Here is a 27,907-nt window from a genome sequence, read left to right as displayed (position 1 = left end):
TTAGGGGAGATGGTTTCCAATGTAAATGAGTATTTTGCTTCAATGTTGTTTTATGACTGTATAGGTATATCAGTTTTTAGCTAGGCATATATCATTAGTGATTTAATGTGAAAATTTACCTTTGACTCTCTCCCTTCCTACTGAAAGATAATTATCTATAGTCCAAGTCATATATTCTCCAAGCATTTTACCATAAATCACTTTTGAACCCAGGAAATATAGGCCTCTATAATTTAAGATGGTGAAATGTTTGATAAAAAGCAGGGTTAAGTAAAGTATTCATAGGCAAGTTATAGGGAAGTATTTTATATTTGTAATTTTGTTGTAAGAATTTTATACTACTTCCTTTTAAGTGGGCCTAACTGTTGGCTAATACCAACCCATATAAAATACTTATTAATGTAATTTTTTATACCATTTCCCTACAGATTAAATATAGGTTAAAAAAGAATATAAATAATTTGCAATTTTTGGGTTGTCAAGATGAAAGGCAATGGGAACAACAATAGAGACTGGTTCTAAAGACAGGCGAACTTCAATTCACTTTTAAAGCCTGATTTCAAGAAAATTTAATGCCAATTTTGAATGTTTCGTAGCCAATATTAAGTTGCAAAAAGCATCACCGTAATATCAAATAAGTGCAACTTGAAAAAAGAAGAATAGCGTCAATAAAAGTAAGTCAGAAATGACAGTTCGATGTCATTTAGAAGAAAACAAGATGAGGAAAATAAGAATATTGCTAGAGACTTATGCTTATTTTTCATTACCCGTTATATTGATGGCAGACCACTTTCCAAAGCACCTTGCAACCCAAATTTCAACCTTCTATAATAAAGCGTCGGGTGAAATTGTGAGGACTGTCGAAGAGCACAAGATCAATGCCACACTAACGGATGCATTGTTGGCGAATCTTAGCATTGAAAGGACTCCACCAACAATCCGCAACATAATGTCTGGTGCCAGCACTCCGACCGCTAAAGCCTCCAGTGGCAGCATGCCCGCACCACCCCACAAGAAAAAGCCAGAGAACCAAGAGTGGCAAAATCCGCCTCAAAAGTCAGATTTGAAGACACACCTCTGGGGTCAGCCTCTCCTCAGCTCTCAACCCCCTCAAGATCGATCAGCCAGCGCATCCAAGACACCGTAGGTAGAGTCACGTCTGCTGGGTTGTCTGTACTTCAGCATACAGCTGATGGGGTCTTGATGGCAGCTACTATGAACCCCATTATACCCTCCCCTCACAGAAAACTCCTCAGTGTAAAGTTTACAGATATCCATAGGTCAGTGCCCTTATAAGGGACAAAGGAGTGGAGGTAGGTGCTTTAAAATGCCTTCCCACGACAGACTTTAGTCAGTACATACATCCCTGAAAGTTTCATTTTCCTAATTTAAATCCTTTCCCGTATAGCAAAAAGTAGCAAAACTTGAATTTTTCCATGAGCTTATTGCCTATAAGTTTAATTACTTAGGATTGGCTATATATTAGTACATTAGGGGAGATGGTTTCCAATGTAAATGAATTATGTATTTTGCTTTAATGTTATTTTATGACTGTATAGGTATATCAGTTTTTAATTAGTCTCATATCATTAGTGATTTAATGTGAAAATTTACCTTTGACTCTGTCCCTTCCTACTGATAGATGATTATATACTTTGACTTACTTTGACATATGTCTCCTGCCGAGCACTGCTCGGCGTGGAGAGTGACGTCTGCCTCCTCCATCCACTTCGGTCCATGGCAAGCATTTGCACATCGCTCAACCTGATATTTGCCATCGTCAGGAACTCGGACAGGCTGTCAGACCATCGTTTTTTCGGTTTGCCCCGAGGTCGCTTCCACCCGGCTTTGACAGGGTCGAAGTCATGGATAGTTTTCGCAGGTATGTGTGCAGACATTCGAAGTAGGTGTCCAAACCATCGTAATGTTCGCTCGGCTGCTTGGGTCGAAAACCGAGACTGCTTTGTGAGCTGCAGCAGCTTCTAATTGCTGACGAAGTCGAGCCATCGTAGACGGGCCTCATGATTATATACAGTCCATGTCATATATTCTCCATGCTTTTTTACCATAAATCACTTTTAAACCCAGGAAATATAGGCCTCTATAATTTAAGATGGTGAAATATTTGATAAAAAGGAGAGTTAAGTAAAGTATTTACAGGCATGTTATAGGGAAGTGTTATATATTTGTAATGTTGTTTCCAGAATTTTATAATACTTCCTTTTAAGTAGGCCTAACTGTTGGCTAATACCAACCAATACAAAATACTTATTAATGTCATTTTTTTATGCCATTTCCCTATAGCTTAAATATACGTTAAAAGAATATAAATAATTTGGAATTTTGGGGTTGTCAAGATTAAAGGTAATGGGAACAGCAATGGAAGCTGGTTCTAAAGACAGGCAAATTTCAATTCACTTTTAAAACCGGATTTCAAGAAAATTTGATGCCAATTTTGATTGTTTCGTAGCCAACATTAAGTTGCAAAGCCTCACCTTAACATGAAATAAGTGCAACTTGAGAAAAAGAAGAACAGCGTCGATAAAACTAAGTCAGAAATGGCAGTTGGATATTATTTAGAAGAAAAGAAGACGAGGAAAATAAGAATATTCCTAGAGATTTATGCTTATTTTCCATTACCCGTTATATTGATGGCAGACCACTTTCCAAAGTACCCTGCAGCCCCAACTTCAACCTTCTCTAATATGGCGACGAGTGAAATTGTGAGGGCTGTCGAAGAGCACAACGCCAATGCCACACTAACGGATGCATTGTTGGCGAATCTTAGCATTGAAAAAACTCCACCAACAATCCGCAACATAATGTCTGGTGCCAGCACTCCGACTGCTAAAGCCTCCAGTGGCAGCATGTCAGCACCACCCAAAACGCAAAAGCCAGAGAACCCAAAGGGGGGCCAAATCCTCCTCAAGAGTCATATTTGAAGACACACTTCAGGGGTCGACCTCTCCTCAGATTTCAACCCCTTTAAGATCGATCAGCCAGTGCATCAAAGACACCGTAGGTAGAGTCTGGTCTGCTGCAATGTCTGTACTTCAGCATACAGCTGATGGGGTCTTGGTGGAAGCTGCTATGAACCCCATTATTCCCTCTCCCCACAGAAAACTCCTCAGTGTAAAGTTAACAGATTTCCAAAGTTCAGTGCCCTTTAAAGGGAAAAAGGAGGGGAGGTAGGTGTTTTAAAATGCCTTCCCATGGCAGACTTCAGTCTGTAGATATATTCTCGAAAGTTTCATTTTTTTTAATTTAAATCCTTTCCTATACAGCAAAAAGTAGCAAAAATCTTGACAATAAAAAATATTTAAAAATACTTAAGAAACTTGACAAGGAGAGTAATTGGAAACCTGTTTATAATTGCGAAGATTTTTTAGGGTCTAGGATATTCCCCCGAGAAAATTCCCCCCTGTAGATTTTCCCCCGTAGGAGATCCCCCCCCCCCAAAAAATTTCCCCCGTAGGAGATCCCCCCGTAGAAAATTTCCCTCCGTAGGGGATACCCCCTTGGAAATTTCCTCCCGCAGTTGATTCCGACCCTCTTAGCTCCAAAAGGTCCGGGCTAATTTACGACAACAGTCATGGAGATTCAAACAGAATCCTAATGTTTGGTATGGTTGCATAAAGTCAGCTCCTCAATTCGTTTTCTCACTGGTTCTTCGACGGAACGTTCAAGACCGTGCCGAGTTGTTCTACTAGCTTTACGTTGTGCGCCGCCTGTAAGAAGATTGGGTGATTCCATGCGTTTACGCACTGCTGCCTGGGGACACATATATAGTCAGAGGACACGTATACGAAAGTTTTTACCGAACTAAAGTCTTATTTGACGAATGGAGGTCCAACATCTGTATTGTCTGAATTCGAGTTGGGCGTGCAGAATTCCTTCAGAAAAGGCTTTCCAGTCACTGAAATCAATAGAGACGGTGATGAATTTGCAGTCTCCGTTCAAATGCTAGCTGCTCTTGCATTCGTGCCCATTTCAGAAGTACATTCTGCATTCAAAGCTGTCGCAGCAAAACTTACTGACAATATGTTTGGGCCGATCATCACCTACTTTGAAGATAACTACATCGGTAGAATGCGTGGAAGTAGGAAAGTACCTTGCAACTTTCCACCCCGTGTCTGGAATATCTTCTACAGAGCGAAAGATGAACTCCCCAGGACAAACAACAATGTTGAGCGTTATTATAGAAGATAGCAATCTTCAGTTTCGGCTCATCACCCTAGCCTTTGGAAGCTCTTGGACATCCTCAAGCGCGAAGAAGCACTTAACACGGCGGTTGTGATTCAAACAAATGCGGGACAATCTAGTGAACCAATTAAAAAAAAGTATGTGGATTTAAACGCCAGATTTCTACGACAGATGGGAAAATACGGGAACGTCGGGACAATGGAGTACCTGAGGCTTATTGCAAGACATATTAGTTTTAAAGTGTAGCGTTTTAACCGTGTATGTATTACCGTGTATAACCAATTATTTACTTGACAATTAAAAAGTGTACTATACTCGCTCTTATATTTTAGGCCGCCGAGAAAAAGAAGAATTTTGCAACAATTTTCGAGTCATGTGTGACATTCGATGCAAATAAGTCTGAGGCAAGGGAAGTCTCCGGTGGCAATTATTTCTGAGAGGGGGGAGGGGAGAAATTTCAGTGGGGGGGCATCTCCTAGGGGGGAATCTCCTAGGGGGGGAAATCACCGAGGGAAAATCTCCTACGGGGGGAATTTCCGGGGGGGATTTCCGGAGGGAAATCTCCTACGGAGGAAAATTCCCAGGGGGAAATTACCTGGAAAAATCTCCGGGGGGGGGGGGAATTTTCTCGGGGGGAAAATCACAAGAACCCAATTTTTTAAATATGTAAATCAAACTTACTAACATGTTGTAACAGGGGATTTGTCCATTATAAAGCAAATTGATCTTCAAACTATAATGAAAATGGGGTCTAAATTCTGTCTTTCCAGCCCCATAAAGCCAGAAAGTATTCTTAGTGGGTTAAATAATGATTTAAATTTACTTATTAGTAAATGGTGCAAGAATGAGAAAATTATTACAGAAAGTTTTCTAAATTGGATGAATTTGATTTTGACTAAAGCACTAAATAATATATTTTAAAATTATTCAAATAAATCTAAGAAAAAATCGATATTTTGTAATGCTAATATGAAACGAGCAATAGCAAATGTACAAAATGAATTTGTACTTGTGCCAGTTGAAGAAGGTATTAATAATTTTGCCATAATTTGTCAGAAACTCTATTGTGATATTTTATCAAAAGAGTTACTTACAAGAAATACATACGAAAAGGCTAATCTAGAGGATAACAGTTCAATTGAAAATATAGAAGAAATAATTTTGAAAGAATTAAATAATAAATTTATTGATAATGATAAAAGTTCCCTTTCTTATATTGGAGGGCAAAATTTCATAAGAATCTACCCAAACCACGTTCCATTGCTGGAGCAGAGAAGTGTCTAACAAGAATTGCGGTCACGGACCTATATTTAATTTTAGGGGAAATTAGAAGTAAATTTAAAGCATATTGTCCTGGAATTAAAATTTTTTCTAGTTTTAATCAATACTATAGTGTTAGTAATTCATTACAAGTCATAGACTCTTTGGCTATGGTTTCAGCTCATAGAGAAGATTTATTGGATTTTACTACACTGTATACTCAGTCAGTTGCGATTTGGCAGTCATTCAGTGCGGAGACGAAATAAAATCTATAGTGATACTCTGCTTAAAAGAGTTATAAACCAGTTTGACAAGATTTATATGCCTTTTAATTGTGATATATGATTTAACATTGGATTCAAAAGAAGATTGACGAATAGAATCTACCGCCTGTTCTGTTTGAAACTGGGGGGCCGTACAAGTAACGGAGTAGCCCCCCTTGCGCGTAAGTCCTCGTTTCATGTTTAATAGAAAGTTAAGCTAATAATTTTCCATTTTATAATAGAAAAAGGATGAAAGGACAGTCTATAGCATTTGCCCTTGAAGAGATAAAAAAGGCAGTGTTCGGAATCCCTAGCTTGTCGAAGAGTATCGATGACGTTAAACTAAGCCTAGCAAGTATTAAAGCTAAAATGAAAGAGTTTAACGTTAAGCAAACGGAGACAGCTCAAGAATAGACAACCATTCGAGGAGAGCTGGAAGTACCCCGTAAGAGAAATATGCGGCTTGAGAAAGAAATGAAACAGACAAATTTGATGCTTTATAATTTTCCCCAGCCCCTTATATCGAATACAACCCTGTTAGACGATATAATTGCGCTAATCAGTAATACTATGCCAAGCTTAAAAGTGTCAAAGTGGGAATTCAGGGATGTTATTCGTTTAAGGGGACCACAAAATCCACGCCCTATTTTAGTAAAGTTCAATTCCAAAGTTACACGAAACATTTTGTTGAGGAATGCGAACCTTTTCAAACAAAAGGGGATATCAGTAGTGCCAGATTATACGCCAGAAGAACGCGAGGCTCGTACAGCCCTAAGACCTTTATTATCCCAAGCTATAAGCAAAAAGAGAATTGTGAAGCTACGCGGAACTGGATTATGCATAGACAAACAGACGTTTGTTTATGATTTTGAGAGAAAAACAGTGCTGGAAATGGCGGAGCCGACTATGGAAAGACAAACTCATGATAAAGATAGTAGCACAAAAAACCATATCCCGAGAAGGTCTTATATGCGAGCTCCGTCAAGCTATAGTCATTCAGATCCTGAAATTGAAAGCATCTCAAACAGCGATTCAGATACAACGATCATAGAAAAGCCGGCTGCCGTACTAGACCCTAACATTCCTAGTGGAAACCACGCAAAAAGTGATAGGCCGAAAGAATAAAGGGACCTGGACATGATTATAAGCCCAAGCAACGATAGTAAGCAGGATAGAAGAAATGTGAGACCAAATAAAGGACCAAAATCGGAAAAGAAACGAAAAAATCATAATCCGAAAAAATGTGGCCAAACTCTAGCAGAACGACCACCATTTGTCATAGGATAGGGAAACAGCCATATACAGAAACTATCAGCTATTACGTCGAATGTACAGGGTCTAAGTAGTAAAAGAGATGTGTGTTTAAATAGTTGATTTTTGGATTCACAAATAACTTGCTTAGTTGAAACATGGTTATTGCCAGTAGAGGAAATATCAGTTTTTGGTTATGTTGTTTTTCGTGTAGATACAAGGACATCAAGGAATTCCAGGAACTATGAAGGAATTATAGTGCTAGTCAAGCAACAGAATTTTCCAGTTTATGTCGTTTGCCAAGCAAGTCTGAGAATTGGATATAGTTACGTGTGAATTTTTGGGGGAAGTCGTTTATATTAGGGTGTGTTTATATTTCACCAGAGAATAGTTAATAGTATGAAGAGGATACTTGGGCAATATTAGAGGAAGAAATTATTCTTATTAGATCTCGGTATAAAGGAGATTTAGTGTTTAAACGCTTACACTGCTGAACAACCAGAACTAAATATAAATTTTGTTTCAGATGATGAGGACGACCCTGTAGCGGGGATTATTCCTTCAATGTATTTTATACCACGAATGAGCCAAGATCGAAAAAGGAGAGTTAACTCATGGGGTTGAGGAAACTGCTTGCACTGTGTGGAGGTTCTGGTTTGGCAATTGGTAATGGGAGATTTGGTGAGGATGATAGCTTAGGTGAGTACACTTGAGTTTCTGGACCTTGCTTTAGTTTGATTGATTATATATTGGTTGACACTGGGCTCGAAATTGAATCCCTAAATGTGAAAGTGATACATCGAACAGGATCGGACCACTTTCCAGTTAAAGTAGAGTATATTATTTCTAGAAGGGAATATTGTTCGGTTGAGAGGAGTAATGAGGAGAGGTATGTGAATAAAGAAACGAGGAAGAGAAAGGAGCTAGCAATTTTACCTCCTAGAATAAATTGCAATTGGTCACATGAACAATGGGCACTGGTCCGAGAGAAATTAATTAATGACCCCATAGCGAAAGAAATAGACCATCTGAAGTATGAGGCTGAGGTACCAAATGCCGACCCGGAAACAATAGCGAATAGGTTTTCACAAATTTTAAGCGAATCACTGGCATCAGTAAAATCAGCCGAGAAAAAGAATGAAAGTTTTTATGACGAAGAATGTAAATTCAGTAGCGTTAACTTGGATAAAATGTTACAAAATGTAAAGAATGCACGGGATGATGAATCAAAGATCAAGACACTAACAAGTTACCGTTTAGCACGTAAAGAGAACAAAAAATTAATAAAAAGTAAAAAGGAAAATTATAAAAGAAAAGAAAACGCCACTCTTTTAAAGTGCTTTAGAGAAAATAACAGTAGGGAGTTCTGGAAAATCATAAAAAGAGATAGGCTAAAAGACCGACAGTCAGAGGTGCCCGCCCCCGAAACTTGGCCCAATTACTTCAAAGTACTACAAGAAGATACCCAGGATAGCAACATACATCTACAAGAGACATTAGGTCTAGATAACAGTGAAGAAACATCATTCACTCTGAACCAGGAAGATTACGTGTTATGCAACCCAACCACCCCGGAAGAAATTGAAGAATCACTTCACAAAATACGAGGTGATTCAGCTCCCGGGCCCGATGGAATTCCTATGAAGATCTTCAAAGCATTTCCGACTGTTCTTTTACCTTTTTTGGCCTCATTAATTAACCTAATAATTTCAAAGAGGAAGTGGCCAATGACCTGGAAAACCTAGCTTATTCTCCCACTTTATAAGAATGGTAATCCCACTACACATAACAACTATAGACCAATAAGCCTCCAAAACAGTGCTGGAAAAGTTCTAGAAAAAATTATGGATAAAAGGCTGGGAATGTGGATAGAAGAGAAAATAATCTTGCAAGAAGAACAAGGTGGGTTCAGACCAGGTTATTCCACAGCTGATAGAGTTTTTGTTATTAATGCTCTTGTAGAAAAGCACTGCAAAGGTAAAGGAAAATAATATGTGGCCCTAATTGATTTTAAATCAGCATTTGATAGTGTAGATCGTGTTTTATTGCTGAATATTTTATTAAATCTAGGCCTACCAGCCCCTTTTTTACAAATTCTATCATCTATGTATTCATTGAATAAAAGTTTTGCGAAAGTTGTTAGGAACGAAATATCTCTGACTTTTTTCTCGAAAAAGGGCGTGCGCCAGGGAAGTGCGCCACTCTCGCCAAAATTATTTGCTATGTTTATTAATGATATTGTTCCTTATTTCCGACAAAGATGGGCACCTGCTCTCCGACTGGTAAATCTGAATATGTCAATGGTACTATTTGCAGACAACATTATATTACTGGCAAAGACAAATAATGATTTACAAACTCTCTTGAATCTCCTTCAAAAATATTTGCAAGAGAAGAAACTAGAGGTGAATGTCACGAAATCCCAAGTCATGATTTTTAGCAAAAACCCTTGGAATCAGCACCACAATTTTTATTGAATGAAAAAATGCTGGAAGTGGTGGAAAAGGCCAAATACTTAGGTTTCATCCATTGTCAAAATGGAAAATGGACGAGTCATATTACAACAATGGCACAGAAAGGAAGAAAGGCATTATTTGGTATATACAGAAGCACACTAACAGCAGAAATAAGTGAACTAAGCCTCCACAAACATATCTTCAATAAAAAAATTATGCCTATCCTACATTGCGGATCAGAAATATGGGGGTATCAGCCGGCAAAGCAACTAGAAACCCTTCAACTTCAATATTATAAACGAGTTTTCGGCCTACACAATACAACACATACGTTAGTATTAAAAGGTGATCTTGGTATATTTAACCTGAAATTGAAAAGATATACCCAAATCATCAAATTTTGGTTAAGACTTCTAGAACTTCCACAGACTAGACTTGCCCGAGCAGCATATGAGGATCTTCTCCTTCATTGTAACAAAACATAATGAACAGCACAAATCAAAAGGATATTAGATGAGAATGGATTTTCAAGTTCGTGGGAGAAGGGAAAAGGGCCAGAGGATCATGAAAAGTTCTTCAAGGAATTTAGTGCAAGACTTGAAAACCAAGAAGTGCAACTATGGCAAGCAGCTGTGGACAAATCTCCGAGTCTTACTTTGTATAGAGAAGTAAAAGAGAATTTTGGTCAGGAGTTTTATTTCAAGCTGGGATTGTCCATTAAATATTTGAGGATTTGGATTCAGATTCGAGCAAATTGTCTTCCAATTTATACTAAGGTTGCAAGGAAAACGAGGGAAGGTCCGGAGGCCCGGTGTAGTTGCTTGAGATGTGGGGAAAATGATTATGGGTTGGGCCATTTTCTCCTCCGGTGTAAGCAACTATCTCATTTAAGGGGATTAATTATCCAGGAGGGGGAAGATAAGCCGCTTTGTGAGTTAATGAGGTCTAGGACTCCCCGTTATATTGTGGCAGTAGGAAATTTTGTATTCATGGGAAGGATCTCAAATGAAGTGTAATTTTTCTTTAGTATTTGTCTTTTTGTATATGGCTTTAATTGGCTTTTAAATACAGATTATTATTATTATTATATACAAATCTGTCACTTTTTTTTAATCCCAGTTCTTCTCCTCTCGGTGAAATAATAATCTTTTTCACATAATTTCAAAACTTTAATGTCACCTACACTAATTTAAAAACGACATTTACTTTTAAAAATTTTATCCAAAAAAAATTGATGAAACCACACTCTGTTACTATAAATATTTAACATGATCAAAAATTTAAAAAAGATTATTAGCCTTCATTATCCTTTTCTGTATTTTTATCCTATATTTTCTTTTTTTTCTTCCTTTTTTCCATTTTTTCCCATTTTTTCCTTTTACCCCTACAAATCTGTCACTTAATTTAGTATTTAAAAAAATTGAAAAAAGTCTCTAAGAAATCTTTTCTTTTGTCTAATATTGGGTTTTTGAAAATTTATGCTTCTGATAAAAAAGCCCGCTGAACTAATTTCTTTTATATTACTATTAGTTCGAGATGTTATATCTTGGACATGATATATCATTTATTGGAAATTGTTTTGTTCAATACTTTTATAAGGTTTAATAGTAATTTATATAATCAAATTATAGGCATTTCTATCTGAAGTAATGCCAGTCCGTTTATATTGGGCCTGTTTTTAACTCAATTAGAAGATGAATATATTATAAATAAAAATAGCCAAAGTAATGTAAAATATTCCCTTTTAAATAATAAAAGATATCTGGATGATCTTTTGGTGATAGATTGCCCGGTGTTTATGGAGATTTCGAAAAATATTTATCCACTAGAGTTAATTATGGAACCTAGTTATGGGATAGGACAGTGTGAACCTTTTTTATATTGAAATATTAATATTTCAGATAATAATAAATTAGTTTATAAAGTCTATGATAAAACTAACGATTTTGATTTGTAAGTAATTAATTTCCCATTTCTCGAAAGTAATATACATTTAAATATCCCTTATTCATCTTTTTATCCCCAACTATTTAGGTATGCATAAGTTTCCAGTAATTACACAAATTTTTAAAATGCATTTCAAACGCTTAGCCAAAAATTGATCTTAAGAGGTTTTTCAGCCAATAAAATTAGTTGGTATTTTAAGAAATTTAATTTTCTGTATAATAAACTTTTAGGTAAGTATAATAAAATTATCAAAAAATACTGAAGGATATTTTAATATAATTTCTCTTTCATTTTTTTGAAGGGGTATCTCTTTATGTACAGCTTTTCCGGACCACCTAGAAGGCTTTTAAATTTATAATTGATTCCAGAAGCCAAAAAGGCACTTTGTCTTAAAACCCACATCCGGCTCTTAAAGTCTGTAATTGTTCCATATTTTTTTTTAGGTTTCACTGACTTATGGGATTCTAAAATGGATAGAGCTAATCTTATTTTGTAGGTTTTATTTAAAAATTTTACTAGTAGGCATGTATTTCACAAGTTTTACCTAACACAGGGATACCACAAAAGAGCTTTAAGGTAGACACTCTACCTCGCCGGGTAAGGAGATTAAATCATCAAAACCCATTTAGGCAGGTGGTATTCCTCTGAGGAGCTCTAATGGAAGGTAATCACTTTGGAAAGTTTCGTTAGATTTGACGTGCTTTTGCTTGTTAATTTATAACAGCTTATATCTATTAATGACGACTTTAAATGGATTTGGAAATTTCAATTTGGTTGACGGTTTTGTTATACTGTTTTTTTTTCTAGGTAATTGGGTAGATAAGTAAGGTCACGACCGCGTTTACCTCAATTACTGGAATAGGAGGACAGTTTTTTTTCTTCTTCTTTTTTTTCTAACCAAATAATTACCTCAAACGCATTTTATAACGGTCTTAAGAGAGGTAAAGCTTTGGCGATCCTCATAGCCTGGTATTTTCGTTTCAATTCTCCCTATTATTTTACCAAAAAATTTTGGGTTACCCATGATTACTCAGTTGCATTTGTTGGACCTAAAGTAGGATTTGCTGTCTGATTTAATTTATAAGCCTAAAACACTCTTAGTGCAATGTTCAGAGGATATAAACTGCGTCTTCATTCTTTTTTGATTCTTAAATTTTAATTTTATTTTCTGTAAATTCAGCCTAAATTTCTACTGCTAATTCTTTAATGCCCCAGTAAATTCTAGTACAGAATTAACTGAAACAGAACATCACTATGTAATGCTAAGACTTGTCACAAGCTCAAAAACAAATATTATGCAAGAAATAGTATCATCAAAGTGTCTTCAGCCACTTTTATATCACCGTATTATAAGAAGCTTCGTTTCTTATAAATGACATAAAATTAGTTGGACTTTGTGGCTAAACATTATTATGTTTTTATTAATGATTGGCATACTTGTTAGCTATGTTGTGCTAACTAAAGTTGCTAGAAATCATAGGAATGTGACAACCATACTTGGCATTAATCATAGGACTGGGATGAAGAATATAGGTTTGACAGTGATAATGCTTTTCTTGGAATTATAACATTAGGACTTATTTGTTGTGTGCTTTTTCAAATGATCAAAGACTTTCAAACATATTGGTGCAGCCTTGAGAAAATTGCTGTAATTATGCTGATCTTTTTAACGATAATAACACTACCGCCAATTAAAAACATACATATAGCAGTGACCTCTGCGTCTATAGCGATTTTACTTGCCTCGTTCAAGCTGTTTCTTTTAGTAGGATACCATCCTAAATTTTCAACCTATATAGCAGTTTTTGTTGCAGTTTAAAAAAAAACTCTACAAATTCTACTTGTATATTCTGTACTTCTTCTTGGCTTCACTTTATGTTTCTATGGTCTTGATGTTTTTGTCGAAGAAAATGATCGAACACAATACAAGAAATTACAAGGTTAGAAGAAATCAATTGATTACTTTTTTCTAACTATAATCCTTGCACCTTTATGAATCAGGGTTACAGCAGCAGCTGCAACCTAGTAAAGAGCGAACCGAGGCCCATAGTAACCAAAAGTTTAAAAACTTGTTTTGAAAAAACTGCCTAGTGAAAAAATATACCATCTGACAAAGTTTCAGAATAGTAAGTGTTATTTTGCTTCATTTAAAAAGTAAAAGTATATTGCGAAAACAAATTTATTGTAATTTTGAAAAAAAAACAAAGCATCTCGAAAATAGCGTCAGATCCAAATGAAACGTGTGGCGTTGGAATCAAAATGATCAAAACCTTTTAATAGGTAAACTACAGTTCCCCACCTTGAATAACAAGAAAAATCCCCTTTTTGCATAGCTAGGATTGATCTGTATCATACAGGCATAATTTAAAACTGTATTTCCTGGGCCGGTCTCTGGATTTGTCTCTCTTCGTATTATGGACTGGGTACGAATTTGAAGATCACCAAGAAGGAAAATGAGGCAGATTAGTCAACTCTTCGGTAATCTTTAGTGGAATTTGGGTCAGCCACAAACTTCTTGTTATTTTACTGTCAACTTTATCTCAAGGCAAGAGTTCTTACGGATCCGTTCCATTACAGAGCTATCCCTTCTTATTGAGCAATAAATACTATGTTATTCCTTACACCTACAGGACATGATCAAAAGTATGGGTGTTGTGGATTTAAATCAGGGTCTTATTAACAGTTTGAAACAGTGCTAGTTCTGAGGCTTTAGGACCTTTAGTTACTTATAGAAATTGTTTAGTGTTTACAAAGGTCTAGTTTTTCACGCTTCCTCTAGAATTCCCAAGCAAGTATAAATCAATAACGTCTGTCCACAGGGAAATTGCACAGGTTAAGCAAGGTTATATCCAATACACTGCAATTTTAGTTCATTTAAGGCAATTCTCTCTTTAACATTTTTTTCAGACGTCCTGAAATGCCATCTCAGTTGAGACCAGGGATGTTTGGTACATCAAACCATGGCAATCGTCGATGGTTAAGTCGCCTATCTAACAGATATAGTCAACGACGCACCATTGTCCACACAACGCCCATTGTCCAGAGTTTTTATGGACCTGTCTATTTTTTTCCACCAATACAACCAGGTGTAAGGCGTTGCCTAGAAGAAGTTACCATCTATAAAAACAGATACCAATGATAATGATGTGCAAGTAGATTGTAAATAGAGCGTATCTAAAGAATAAATTTGTAGATTAAGTTGGAACTTCCCGAGAATGCTTACTACTACTACTACTGCTACAACTACAATTTCTATTAAAATCACTTGTTAGGCTTAAAGCACTGATTTAAAAATTTCAAAAAGTATAAGAATATATTGGTTATCCAAAGAATATATCGGTAATTTCAGAATTAGAAGCGACTGCGAGAATCGAAGCAAGTCAATATAAAGGTGAAAAACAAATTATTGTGCGCTTAGAAGACAAGCAAAAGTGAGCATCAGAACGTTTGAAAAATAATTCTGTATATGAAGTAGGTTTCCTCCTCCTCAACACCTCTCTCTTTACGCTAAATTTTTTAGTACTTTTGAAAAAAGCTTCTTGGTGTTCCAATTAAAAAACCCTTGTGTTTCAAAAGTCGTTATTAAAGAATTGGTACAAAATTCAAACTTTAGCGTAAAGAGCGAGATGTTGAGGAGCAGGCAACCCCCTGCATATACGTAATAATTACTGTTTGTTTCAAGTTTTATTGTTGCTTCTTACTTTTAGTTGAAAAAAAACTTGTTTTTATTTCATTTAATATATAGAGGTGGTTAGGAGTTAGGCTAAGTATTCAATATGATGCGTTCTGTGTATTTAATATAATGTATCCTGTGTTCATATGGAAAATTTTTCTTTGGCAGGACCTGTCAAAAGCTGTCAAAGATTTTAATTCATTTTGGGCATTGCTCTCTGTAACTCCCTTTTTTCAGGCATCAAACATCTTCATCAAATTCAAGCAAATCAATTCAAGCTCAATGAATGTAACGGAAGATGCATCGACGTCTGGTGTAGAACATTTGTCAGATCGGAACATGATGTCAGACGTCAATTCAACATCAGGATACTTGACACCATCTCCATTTCACATCGACGCTCATACTCGATCTCCGTTGGAATCCTTGGGTCTCCAATATGCATGATTCCGTTGGAATAATCGGTAAGACGAAGTTTTTACGGGATGAAAAATCAAACAATTTTATATTCAGGCGCCTTAAACAGTGATACCAATCGGTGGCAGTTCTGGTCATAATAAAAGATAAGGCACTAAACATATAAAAGTCACAGTCAAAGCGATCGTCACACAAATTTATATGTTGACTTGAAATATCACAGAGTCAAACTAAAACCTAAAAAATTGAAATATCCAACTATCTGTAAAAAAAAAAATCAACCCTAGGTTCAAATTAAAGAGAAAAAAAACTTTAAAATTCAAAACAAATAAAAAAAATAATAAACTAAAACAAATAAATATGTAAAATTATTGACTGTGGGTGTAGTATTAAAAATCTTGACAAACGAGAGAACAAAACTAATTGCGTAGCGCATTTATCGTGCTGATACCAGCCAAATTTTAGGTACCAGTCCAGCTATTTGTCGTGGGAGCTGTTGACGTGAAGGGAGATGCTCAAGGGTGAGGATTTCATAAAATGGGTTTAGAATGACCCCCCTTCATTTTTGAGTACTTTATACTCCACCTATTTTACTCTTGATACACAATATTCCCCTACGACCAACAATGGAAATTCAGTCAAGTGACGGGGTTGGACTTGACCTCGGTAAAGACAAATCACCCGGTCGTAGGATGAATCTCAGCAATTCTCAGTGTTCAATAATTCTCTCTAGTTCACAACAAACCGGCTGGACCCCACGTTGTATACCCTGTAGGTTGTCAGTCGACCTTCTGGACTATTTGATTTATTTGACGGTGAAGCTGCCCTGTCACCGTCTCCCGAGGGCAAGCAACCGCCGAACCTTGGCTCCGAAGCACTAGCACTCAAGACTGTAAATTGACTCATCACTAACTTATAACTGAAAATTTACTGATTCAAGACAAAAAATTGACTACCGGCTTAGCTGCTAAACCTAGCTACTATATTTTTTGAATTTGCCTAGGGTTACACACTTGTCATCCGTATTCCTATTGGACTAAAAAAGCACATAATTCGACAAACTTAAGTTCTGCGTAATTAATTACTATGATTCACACATCTCATAAATTTTCCTGTCAAACCATGTATCACTCTAATATTTATTGCTAACGAGCTAAACCATAAAATCGCGAAGAAAATGAGGACAATTAACACCCAGTGAAAAAGTCAGTGAAAGCCAGTTTTTTTTACTGCCTGTTAAATGTCTTCGTTTTCTTCCTTTCTTCGTGATTTTAGGTTTTATCATGACTAGCCAGTGTGGTTTGAGAAATTATATTTTGCTAACGAGCTGTAACCTAGTTTCAAGATAGCTTATGATTTATTGCGATGAAACTTTTTTTCGACAATAAAAATTGAATACATTTGAATACATTGTATCTCTTGTGGATATTTTTGTCTAATAACTTTCACCTTTAATTGACAGATTGGTGATTAAGGTTCCTAAAAATAAACTGTATTGTTGACCACCTATTGCGCATATTTAATCAGACTGCTATTTATCTCATACCTTTGTGACAGTTTGACTTTTTGCTTCAAGATTGATTTATTGATCGCATCCAACTTTTGTTGTGGGAAAGAGTCTACAAAGTTTATTCAAGCTTGATATAATTGTTCACTATCTGTAATTTACATGACCGGGCATTATTTAATTAAATTATGTGGGTTTCATGATTTTAGGTTAATAGTTTAAGCAGTTCTGTTTTACATAAGTACTTTTAAATTGAAAAGAAAAGAAGTTTACAAAGTAATTTATGGTTTTTCATTTTCGATCGCGTTACAGGTGGTCCTGTTTTCACCGATCTTATTGCACAACTAAAAAAAACAATAAAACATCGAAACCTTATTGCCTCTATGGTAATAAGGAAATCCTTTTATATGGAAGGAAAATCTACAAACAGAAAAATTCTTTTAGTATCTAGAAAGAATTATATGATCGTTGCAGTATATAGAGCGATCCTCACATTTGCACTGAACATGGGAGGATATTAGGTGGTCGAGTTTAATGCTAAGGGGTGGGCGGGAGGTGCTGGCTGTGCACAACTTTCCCGTTGGTGGCCCTGTTTTCCCTAATCTTATTCCACAACTAAAAAACAATTAAACATCGAAACCTTATTGGCCTTACGACCTTTAGTTTTCTATTTTCTAAAACTTAGTAAAAGAAGAAAATTAATCTAAAAAACTAAAATAAATTTATAGAAGAGTTAACCATTCACAAGCAGTATTTAGAGCTATCCTCGTATTTGCGCTGCAAATGTGAGGATATTGGGCGTCAGATTTAATACTAGGGGGTGTGTCATTTGAGTCCCCTCCAAAGTTAATAAGACCAACTCTTCCATTAAAACCTTATATGCCCCGCAGCATAGGTTTAAGACCCTCACCGGGACTCTGAGGGAGAGGGGTATTGACCCCGAAGTTTTTGTTATCTGATCGTTAGACTATTTCAAACAAACTGGCAATATAAAAATTTTGATAGGATGCATTTGAAAAAAAGCAATGTGTGGGGAGATGCCCTCCGATCCCTTTTCGCTCATAAAAAGGAAACAAAAAATTTCAAAATCCAATCAAATGAGCCAGTTCTGAAGTTCATAGACCTCTCCTCACATCATAACCTTATATATATACTGGGGCATAACTTAAAACACTTGGCCCCAATTTCTGGGGATTTGTGCCAACCTCGAAGTTTTACTATCTGATGTTTGAACTATTGTTAACACAATGGCTATCTTAAAATATTTATTGGGTCTAACTGCCCCTCGATCTCTTTTGGCTCTATAAAAGTGAACAAGGACTTTCAATTTTAAATCAAATGAGCCCTCTCTGAGGTTTATATAAGCATTCCTTTTAGAAAAACCATTCCAGAAGAACCCCCATTTGCACTACAAATGCGAGGATATTAGGGGGTCAGATTTAATACTGCGAGGTTTTTCATTTAAGTCCCCTCCATAGTTTATACGACCACTTCTTCCATTAAAACCTTGTATGCCCCATAGCATAAGTTAAAGCCCCTCGCACGGGTTCAGGAGGGGGGGGTCAATCTGATCGTTGAACTACTTCACACAAACTGACAATCTCAAAATTTTGTTAAGATGCATTTGGAACAATGAGTTTTTTTGGGGAGGGAGAGATGCCCTCCGATGGATTGGTTTGGGGAAATAAGGCCGTGGAGGGGGGGGGGGTTAATTCCCCTTCGATCTCTTTTGACTCTATAAAAGTGAACCAGAACTTTAAATTTTAAATCAAATGATCCCTCTGTGTGTTTATACGATAATCCCTTCCAGGAGAACCATATATCCCCCAGGGCATAACCTACAACGCCTGTCCCCAGGCCCTGGGGGGTTGTGTCAACACAGAAGGTTTAATATCTGAGTTTGAAAAATTGTTTATTTGATTTTATTTACACATAATTATTTTTATTTGATGCATTTGGGGGGAAAGGGCGTGGAGGGGGGGGGGGCTTGTTGCCCTCCAATTTCTTTTGAATCTTAAAAATTAAACTAAAACTTACACTTTCCAAACAAATGAGCTCTCTTTGAAGTCTATACGACCATCCCTTCAATAAGAACTATAAATTCGCCCAGGGAATAACGTAAAAAGCCTGTCCCCGGGCTCTCGGGGGTTTTGTCGACACCAGAGTTTTTGTCCTCTAACCTTTCAACTATTTTTAACAAACGGGCTATCTCAAATTCTTATTTGATACATTTTGGGATAAAGGCGGGGAAAGGGGGGGGGTTAGTTGCCCTGTGATCTCTTTTGACTCTTAAAAAGTGAACTAGAACTTTGACTGTCCAAAAAAAATGAGCCCTCTCTGAAGTTTACACGAGCATCCCTTCAATAAGAACCATATATATCCCCAGGGTATAACTTATAACACCTGTCCCCAGGCCCTGGAGGGATGTTTCGACACGGGAAATTTTGTTATCTGGCCCTTGAACTATTATTAGGAAAATGGCCATCTAAAAATTTTTATTTGATGCATTTGGGGAAAAAAGGACGTGGGAGGTACTAGCTACCCTTCGATCCCTTTTGACTCTTGAAAATTGAACTACAACTTTCATTTTCCAATCAAATGAGCCCTCTATGAAAGTTATATGAGCATCCCTTCCATAACAACCATATACCCCCAGGGCCCCCATAACTTACAACACCCATAACTTACAACACCCCCATAACTATACCCCCATAACTTACAACACCTACCCCCGCGCTCTGTGGGGCTGCGTCGACACCGGTGTTTTTTTTATCAAAACTTTAAACTATTTCTAACAAAATGTCTATCTAAAAACTTTTGTCTGATGCATTTGGAGTAAAAGGCGTGGGGGAGGAGGCTAGCTCACCTTCGATCACTTTTGACTGGTAAAACATGAACTAGAACTTTAAATTACCAATCAAATGAGCCCTCTTTGAAGTTTATACGAGCATCCCTTCCATAAAAACCTTATATATCCCCAGGGCAAAGCTTAAAACGCCTGCCCCCTGGCTCTGTCGACACTGGTGTTTTTTTAATCTGAACTTTGAACTATTTCTAACAAAACCTCTATCTCAAAATTTTTTTCTGATGCATTTGGAGCAAAAGGGCGGGTGGAGGGGTGCTAGCTGCATTTTGATCACTTTTGATTTATAAAAAGTGAACTAGAACTTTCAATTTCCAATCAAATGAGCCCTCTTTGAAGTTTAAGCGAGCATCCCTTCCATAAGAATTTTATCTTATGCAATGGCTACCTCAAATTTTCTATCAGATATATTTGTGAAGAAAAGACTTGGGAGAAGGCTAGTTGCCCTCGGATCACCTTTGACTCTTAAAAAGGGTCTTAGAACTCTCTATTTCCAATTGAATGAGCCCCTTGGAAGTTTATACAACGACCCCTATTATATAATGTGCCTCTAGGGAAAAAATAAATGGAGTGTGGGTGGGGGACTAGCTTTCCTCCGACCACTTTTTACTTATAAGAAGTGAATTACAACTTTCACTTTCCAACCAAATAAGTCCTCTATGAATTTTATACACGCATCCGTTCTATAATGGAAATACGTGCCACAAGGGCATAACTTACAACGCTTACCCCCGGGCCATGGGGGGCTGTGTCGACACCGGAGTTTTTTACATCTGAACTTTGAACTATTTTTAACAAAATGTCTATCTCAAAATTTTCAGATCCTGCTGAGTACCCTAGTCCTAGTCTTTGCTGGACTAGGATTAGGACACCATTTTTCTGGAATGGATGTCTGATCCATCTAGAAATTATCAGAGGGCTGATTATTTATGGGTGTTCAGTTGGAACAGGCCTGTTCGGAATAGTATGCTTTGGTTTAGCATCGATCAATTTTTTTTCTATTGCCGGATATTTCTTTTTTCAAGAACACTTTTTTCGACGCTACTATGATGGCGAAGAGGAAAAAAAGGAAAATTCATGCACGTCAATTTTGATTTGTATGGGAACCCTCGTACATCAAATTATTGGGAACGGGGATGGCCCTCTGAGCATTCCTTGGGCCGTTAGCTAGAACGATCCAAACTACATCTGGCGTTTAGTATACAATGTTAGTCTGAGGTTGTGCACTACAAAGCTAAGTTTCAGCGTGATTGGATCTGTCGTGTATGCTGGGCTAACCAAATGGCTGAGCCAAGCGCAACACGAAAAATCACCTTGCGCAACACGAAAAATCACCTTGCGCAACACGGAAAACCTCGGAATGTTCTATATGCAGCTTGAACAAATATAGCTGTGGGAAAATCGAGTTTAAGTGGCATATTTCTACACAACATGACATTTGGAGCTATATCGATTTCATTAATATGGTGCTAAATAAGCAGGAGCTCGGCATCATGAACGCAATGGAACGTTACATATTTGAATTGTATGAAGACGAGAACCTAACTTGGATCCCCCAAAAGGCAAATTATTTTCTGGAAAATCCACATATGAAACAACGGTCTTGATACCCGTTTGAATGAATTTGAGTTAATTAGATCGATTGTGTGTTACCATCTCCTGTAACAAGAATGGCAAGGATACCATTTTGACTTGCATAAATATGAAGTATTTATTGATTTACAAATCATTTTACCAGCCATATACCATGGTTTTTCAGCTTTGGTTGAAGATAGAAATTCACCCATATATTTAAAGACGTTTAATGAAAATTGATTTATTGATATTGATAAGTACGATCTTGATTCCCCTTTCACTGGACTTGAGTCAATTAAGATTGATTGCGTATTGCCATCTCCAGTAATAGGAATGTCAATCAGACGAATTAGAGTGCATAAACAGGAAACTTTTATATTTTTTTCAAGCATAATTTTACTGGCTAAATAAGCTGATTTTTCAACTCCGGTCCAGAACAGAAACTAACCAAATCTTCGTCCTACCACCTAAATATTGACGTTCATGTTCATTGTATCAACATGAGCCACTCCAGTAGCTGCAAATCTGGCGATTGAAGCCAAATTACAGTTTGTTCATAACCTAGCCTTAAAAATTTTAAAAATGTGTGAAAAATTCGAATTTTTTTCAGAATGTGGGGCTAAGCTTAGGCAACGAATAGGTACTATTTGAAAGATAAAAATGGCTTTAAACGATTGTTTCACCAGTTATTTCAAGCAAATTTATGGTCCTATGTCAATTTTAAATTATTGGTCAACCTTCTTAAGACCTTAGGCGGGTGTGCCTTGTTTGCCTCTTTTTTAAATTCTTGATCAGCATGCCTAAGACTCTAGGCAGGCATGCCTTTCCAAAACCTGACAAGTATGTGTCCAATAAGAGAGTCATTCATACTGCTGCCATTTACCCGTGCCCCAGCAATTTAAACATTTGCCTCTCGAATTACTTGGACTATCTGTCTTGGCTTTTCTCTGTCTACAATTACCCAGCCCAGTCTTGATGCAACCTATGGCCCAAAATACTTGATAAATTCAATTCAAATTGAATTGAAGTTGATTTTGAATTGAAATCATCAAGTATTTTGGGCAATAGGTTGCATAGGTTGCATCAAGACTGGGCTGGGTACTTGTAGACAGAGGAAAGCTAAGACAGATAGTCCAAGTAATTCGAGAGGCAAATGTTTAAATTGCTGGGGCGTGCACGGGTAAAATAGTCATTCATACGAAGGAAGTCTTACAGTGTGGTCATTCTTTTTTTTTGATATCTTATTTGAACAAATAAAGGATAATAATGAGCTCCATGGAAGAAGACACGAAATCAATCATGTCATTAAAATGATTTTAGAGTGAAAACATCTCGCTTCTTTTAGAAAGAAAACGTTTCTTTTTAGTTTAGAATAGAGAATATAGGAAGGGTAATCAAGTCAAAAGTTATGCTAGTTTCGAAAAGGAAATTCAAAAGAAAAGTAAGAAAAGGCGAGTTTAAAAAAACTAAAATTTCCTATTTCATTCCTTTATTTACCCTGTATAAGACGGCTGCTTACTTGTCCCTCCATATACTTTAATTTGCACGAGGGGAAAGATGCGTCAATTGGGAAGGCAGGGGGTATGTTTTTCTGGGTTTTCCCCCTCTGCCTTTGAAAAATACCTTTCTTTGGTATTTTCATATTTAGAATTCCCCTAGACAGTAGTGACTTTGATAGCAGTTAGACAACTCTATATTTAACTGTATTCCTGAATAAAAACAGACCTGACAAGTAATTTCCTAGTTTTACAGCTTTTTACGTTGATGTCATATTTGTAGGACAGTGGGCTGTAAGGGTTACTTTTTGTACGTGAAATTTCAAGGATTACGTTTTTATTGCTAATTTCACTTGAGGTTGAAAAAAAAATTAATGAGTCTTTGGTTGATTCTGTATTGTGACAACTTGGAAAAAACTTTATATACGCTTTTTTGGTTTCAGTCTTAAGTCTCTCTGCAATTTTCTTCCGAGTGTTCACCTATGCGTTTAGTTTACTTGTGATATCCATGTGTGTTTTTCTTGTTTTCTCTTATTATTAATCCGTTTTTCCCAATTTGATCGGATATAAGTAAAAGTAACAATAATAATGTGGGTTCTTTATCATCCTTCAGCTTTAGCCTATTAGTCGCCATGGAAAAAATATCTATAAATTTTTCTATGCATTTTTCTTCGTCTTCCAGATTTCTGAAAATGAAGACAAGAAACCCCTGCATTTCACTTAGCAAAGCTCTAGACCTCCTAGAAGACGAAGAATTTGCATGTGAAGATATTCAGGTTGTTGTCCTGCCTCCTGATCCCGATCAAGCATCTGATGAAGATGAAGGAAATGACGACAACACGGCGGCTCCGATTGTAAATGACGTCCCGGGAACTGTTGAAGTAGATTTCAGACCAGGTCCTCTCGAAGAAGAAAAATTTGAAGAAATCGACAACATCATCCTCAAAGAAGAAGAGGGGGCATCAACTTCGAGAGGTGGGCCACATAAGAGACAATTCAAAGCCGTGAACCCGAAATGGAAGAAATCAAAAAGGAACCTTTCCTTGGCGAAACTTGGGTGAGGGAGCAGCTAAGGCGCTTGAGAAAACCTGAGAAACAATAGAAGGAAAAACATCAGTAGAGGTTTTGGCTTTGTTTCTACACGATAAATTTTTTTACCTCATTTATCGTGAAACGGTTAGATATGCGACATCTAAGGGAAACTTTGACTTCACTACATCAGCTAACGAAATACGTGTGATCGTGGGAATACTGATTTTTTCGGGCTATAATAGATTGTACTCCCAAAGAGCTTATTGGTCAGTCAATGAAGATCTTGGAAGTGACCTGGTTAAGCAAGCAATGTCCAGAAATCGATTCTTGAAGATAAAAGAGAACAGTCACTTCGTGGACAACGATACAGTTCAAATCCTCAAAGATCAGCAGGATTTCAAGGTGAAGCCCCTCTTCGACATAATCAACGTAAACTTTAAGCAGTTTGGAATTTTCTCTCAACATCTATCCATCGACGAAATTATTGTGAAGTATTACGGGAAACATAGCCTGAAGCCGTTCATCCGAGGTAAGCCAATTCGATTCGGATATAAACTATGGGCTTTGTGCACTTCGGATGGCTATTGCCTTTAGTTTCATCTTTACTCGGGGAAGGAGCCTAGTGCCCCATCTCAGAGTGCTAAAGAAGGCCTAGGGTCTCAAGTCGTGAAAAGACTTCTGGAAATTCTGGAAAATGGCATCAACCACGAGGTATATTTTGACAATTTCTTTACAAGGAGCTGGAATTCGAGCGACTGGGACGGTTAGAGAAAACCGATTGGCAAGGTACCCTTCCAACAAAGATTTTAAGAAGGAGCAACGTGGAGCCTATGATTATCGGTTTGATGCAGCCAACAATATATTGGTCGTAAAATGGCAGGACAATAACGTTGTCTCTGTTGCATCCAACCATCTCAGCCTAGATCCACTAAGACCGGTTGAACGAAGAGTTAAGGGACAGATGCGAAAGACGGCAATGCAGCAGCCGCATCCACTCAGGCAATACAACCGGTACAAGGGTGGAGTTAATTTAAATGACTGGCTTGCCAGCAAGTATGCTGTGTCTATTAGAGGAAAGAAATGGTATTGGGATCTATTCGTGCACCTCTTAGACATGGCTGTCATCAATGCTTATACACTATTCAATATGGTGGTTGACAAAAAAAAGGAAATGACTCTTGTAGATTTTAGACGGGAGGTCATATGATCCCTTTTGAAAACAAATTACGGAAGAGGAGAACCAAAGCCTTCAATGTTAGAAGGAAGAACAGTTTCTCTGCCGCCAGTCAGCACCCAATATGATAGAATATGACACTTCCTAGTGAAGTGCGAAAAGCAGCGACGATGCTAAGGCGAAAACTGCAAGAAAAAACCAGTGAGCTTCTGTGAGAAATGTGACGTCACCCTGTGCACTGGCTGTTTTGCATCTTACCACACTAAGTTTTGATTTCATTTGGTCTTGTGTTGCATTTAATTCCGTTTTTAGTATTAAAAATATACTTGATGAAATCGTGTATACTTTGATACCACTAGAGCCCACTGTCCTATAAATAGGACAGCTTGTATCTCAGAAACCGGAAAAAGGAAAAATCTATAAATGCATTTTTGGCTTACTTATGTGATAAAAAGAAACTGGTGAAAAGGACAACTAGAATCTCCGACATTTTTTTCTTGGGCCTTAACGGGTTAAGACAAAAGAAACTTTACATGAGGACCAAGGTCGTATATAGGGAGAGGGGGAGGGGTAATGGGTTTCAACCACCCCTCCCCGAAAATTGTGTCCAATTCCTGAGACAAAATGGTAACAGAATGCATATAAGAAATTTTTAATGAATTTTGAATTCAATTCAAACTCACAACTGTTAAACTAAGCATTTTTAAAACTTAAAATGCTATTTTACTTTAACTATCAAATAAATGATTAAAATATAATGCGAAGTAGAAGGAAAAACGAAAGAAAGTAACAACTATTGTAAATGTTTTGAATGAAGCCCAAAAAGGGCGGTAGAGCAAAACTAATTTCTTTCGAGTATTTATGATATGCCTTCATATGACAAGCGACTAGTAGTTCCTTCTTTCCTTTTAAAAGGTTCGACACTTCATTCTTAGACTAAACCCAAAATACCAGGTTTAAGTACGTGAAATACATCCAAGAAAAATGTCCATTTACTTTCATAACTCTAGATTATTTGCGAAAGTCTTAGCAAACCCGATTGTCTGATTTTGAGTCTCAATTTTATTTCTACATCATATCAATTCCCTTTGCGTTATCAGTTTTGGAGTCGAAAAAAGAAATTTGGGAAGGACAAGGACAATAAAGGAAAATTGATATAAGCATAATAATCTTACACTTACGTAAAATCGGTATAAATATAATAATCTTACACATACATATACTTACAAGTATATGTAAGTATACATACTTACAATATACAAATTTAAAACATACTTACGACATACAGTATACAAATTGTGAACATAGTATATACAATATACAGTATACAAGTTTACAATATACTTACAAGTATAATAATCGGTACCGTCACAATATTCTTTTAGAATATTGTGCCCTACTCGTGTTATTTTTTCGCCCGTTTTAAGTTTCATTTATTTATTATTGGTGATTTGTGGTAGTTTTTACGCAAACAAGATTATTTGCTTTTTATTTCTGCTCATATTTGGCTTAATGAAGCTCTTTACTTTCTTCAAAAAAGTTGTTTCGTGAAAAAAATTTAAATTAACTTATGTTTGTTTTTTTATTAACAAATTTTTCCAGTGAAAACAATAATATTATATATGTTTTCGGTTTTTCCATAGTTTGGCTTTCTATTTATATTTTAAAGAAACATTTTCAACAATTTTTAATATTAACATAAATAATATTGTTTGATTTGAATTCTCCCGAAAATCCTTGCGAGGAATCTCACATTTTATTTTTATTTTCAGGAAAACGAGGTCAGTCCATTTTTGATGAAAGTGAACATTGGTCGAATTTCAGACTAACAGCAGAAAAAGAAAATATTAACACTAATTTAGAAACAGAAATTCAAAACAAGCAGCCACCAGAGGAGGATGATACTAGAGAGGTTGTGTTCACGAATTTCGAAACCGCATCGAGGAGGGGGGGGGGGGGTGACGAGGAAAAAGAAATTACAATTATAACAATTAGTGATTGTATTGATTTGACAATAGAGCGAATCTTTTATTAAACCACAATTTTTGTCTCTAGAAAATTGCATCTTTTGAAATCAACCGATAGTATGATAGTTTTTCAGATAAAAAAAACATAACACAAGAAGTTTAGTATGGCCTGGGCAAAGATTCTAAATCAGAGGAGATACTACTTAACTTATGAACCCTTCTTAACATCCCAAAAAAGTCTGCTCTCTGGACCCCAACAACTAACTAACTAAATTATTTGAGTAAAAAGTCATTCATATAAAGGATATCATACAGTGTGGACGTCATTCTAACTTTTGATGTATTATTTTAACACATCCAAGGATCACAAAATAATCCATGGAAGAAGAAACGAACTCAATCACACCGTTGAAATGAATTCAGAGTGGAAATATCTCACTTGCGCCAGAGGGTGTATTGCAGTGGATAAACGTTTTGAAGACATTGTTGCAAAGGATTGGTTGTTTAGAAGATTGATATTTTGCAACAACTAACGCATTTTTTGCTACAAATTATGTAGTAAGGTGTTTGGTCACAAAGGAAAATCGGTATAAGCATAATAATCTTACACTTACGTATACGTATACGCGTCGCAAGCGACACGGCCCCTGTATTGGCGCGGGTGTCGAGAAGTAAACAAGCCAACCACACTACGGCGTTCCCGGCAGGCAACGCGACTTCGAATATGGCGGCGAAGTCGAAAAATCCTTTTCATGCCATAAATCTAGGAAAACCCACTACAGTCATTAAACAGGCAAAATCTAGAATAAATGTGGGATGCTGG

The 27,907-nt window shown here is 36.7% G+C and overlaps 1 protein-coding gene across 3 annotated transcripts in view; it reads left to right on the top strand.

The window, feature by feature from the left end:
• LOC148943155 (uncharacterized) overlaps window positions 1–27,049 on the top strand; it is a 31,517-nt gene extending 4,468 nt beyond the window's left edge. Inside the window, exons 1-4 of one of the 3 annotated variants that reach the window (XM_089102168.1) lie at window positions 5,731–5,908; window positions 7,504–7,676; window positions 15,291–15,517; window positions 26,890–27,049. In XM_089102168.1, coding sequence (XP_088958294.1) covers window positions 7,592–7,676; window positions 15,291–15,514 — 309 coding nt within the window. In that variant the 5' untranslated portion in view covers window positions 5,731–5,908; window positions 7,504–7,591 and the 3' untranslated portion in view covers window positions 15,515–15,517; window positions 26,890–27,049. Of the gene's footprint in view, window positions 1–5,730; window positions 5,909–7,503; window positions 7,677–12,736; window positions 13,321–15,290; window positions 15,518–26,889 lie in introns of those variants that run through there. The other 2 variants (XM_089102169.1, XM_089102170.1) reach the window with 2 other exon arrangements.
• Window positions 27,050–27,907: the final 858 nt, after the last annotated feature.

Source organism: Artemia sp. Qi Xiang Cuo, chromosome 16 (assembly GCF_049724085.1).
Source record: "Artemia sp. Qi Xiang Cuo chromosome 16, ASM4972408v1, whole genome shotgun sequence".
NCBI classification, from domain to species: Eukaryota; Metazoa; Arthropoda; class Branchiopoda; order Anostraca; family Artemiidae; genus Artemia; species Artemia sp. Qi Xiang Cuo.
Note: the sequence above shows the minus strand (reverse complement) of the source record. Positions and strands in the feature narration are given on the sequence as shown.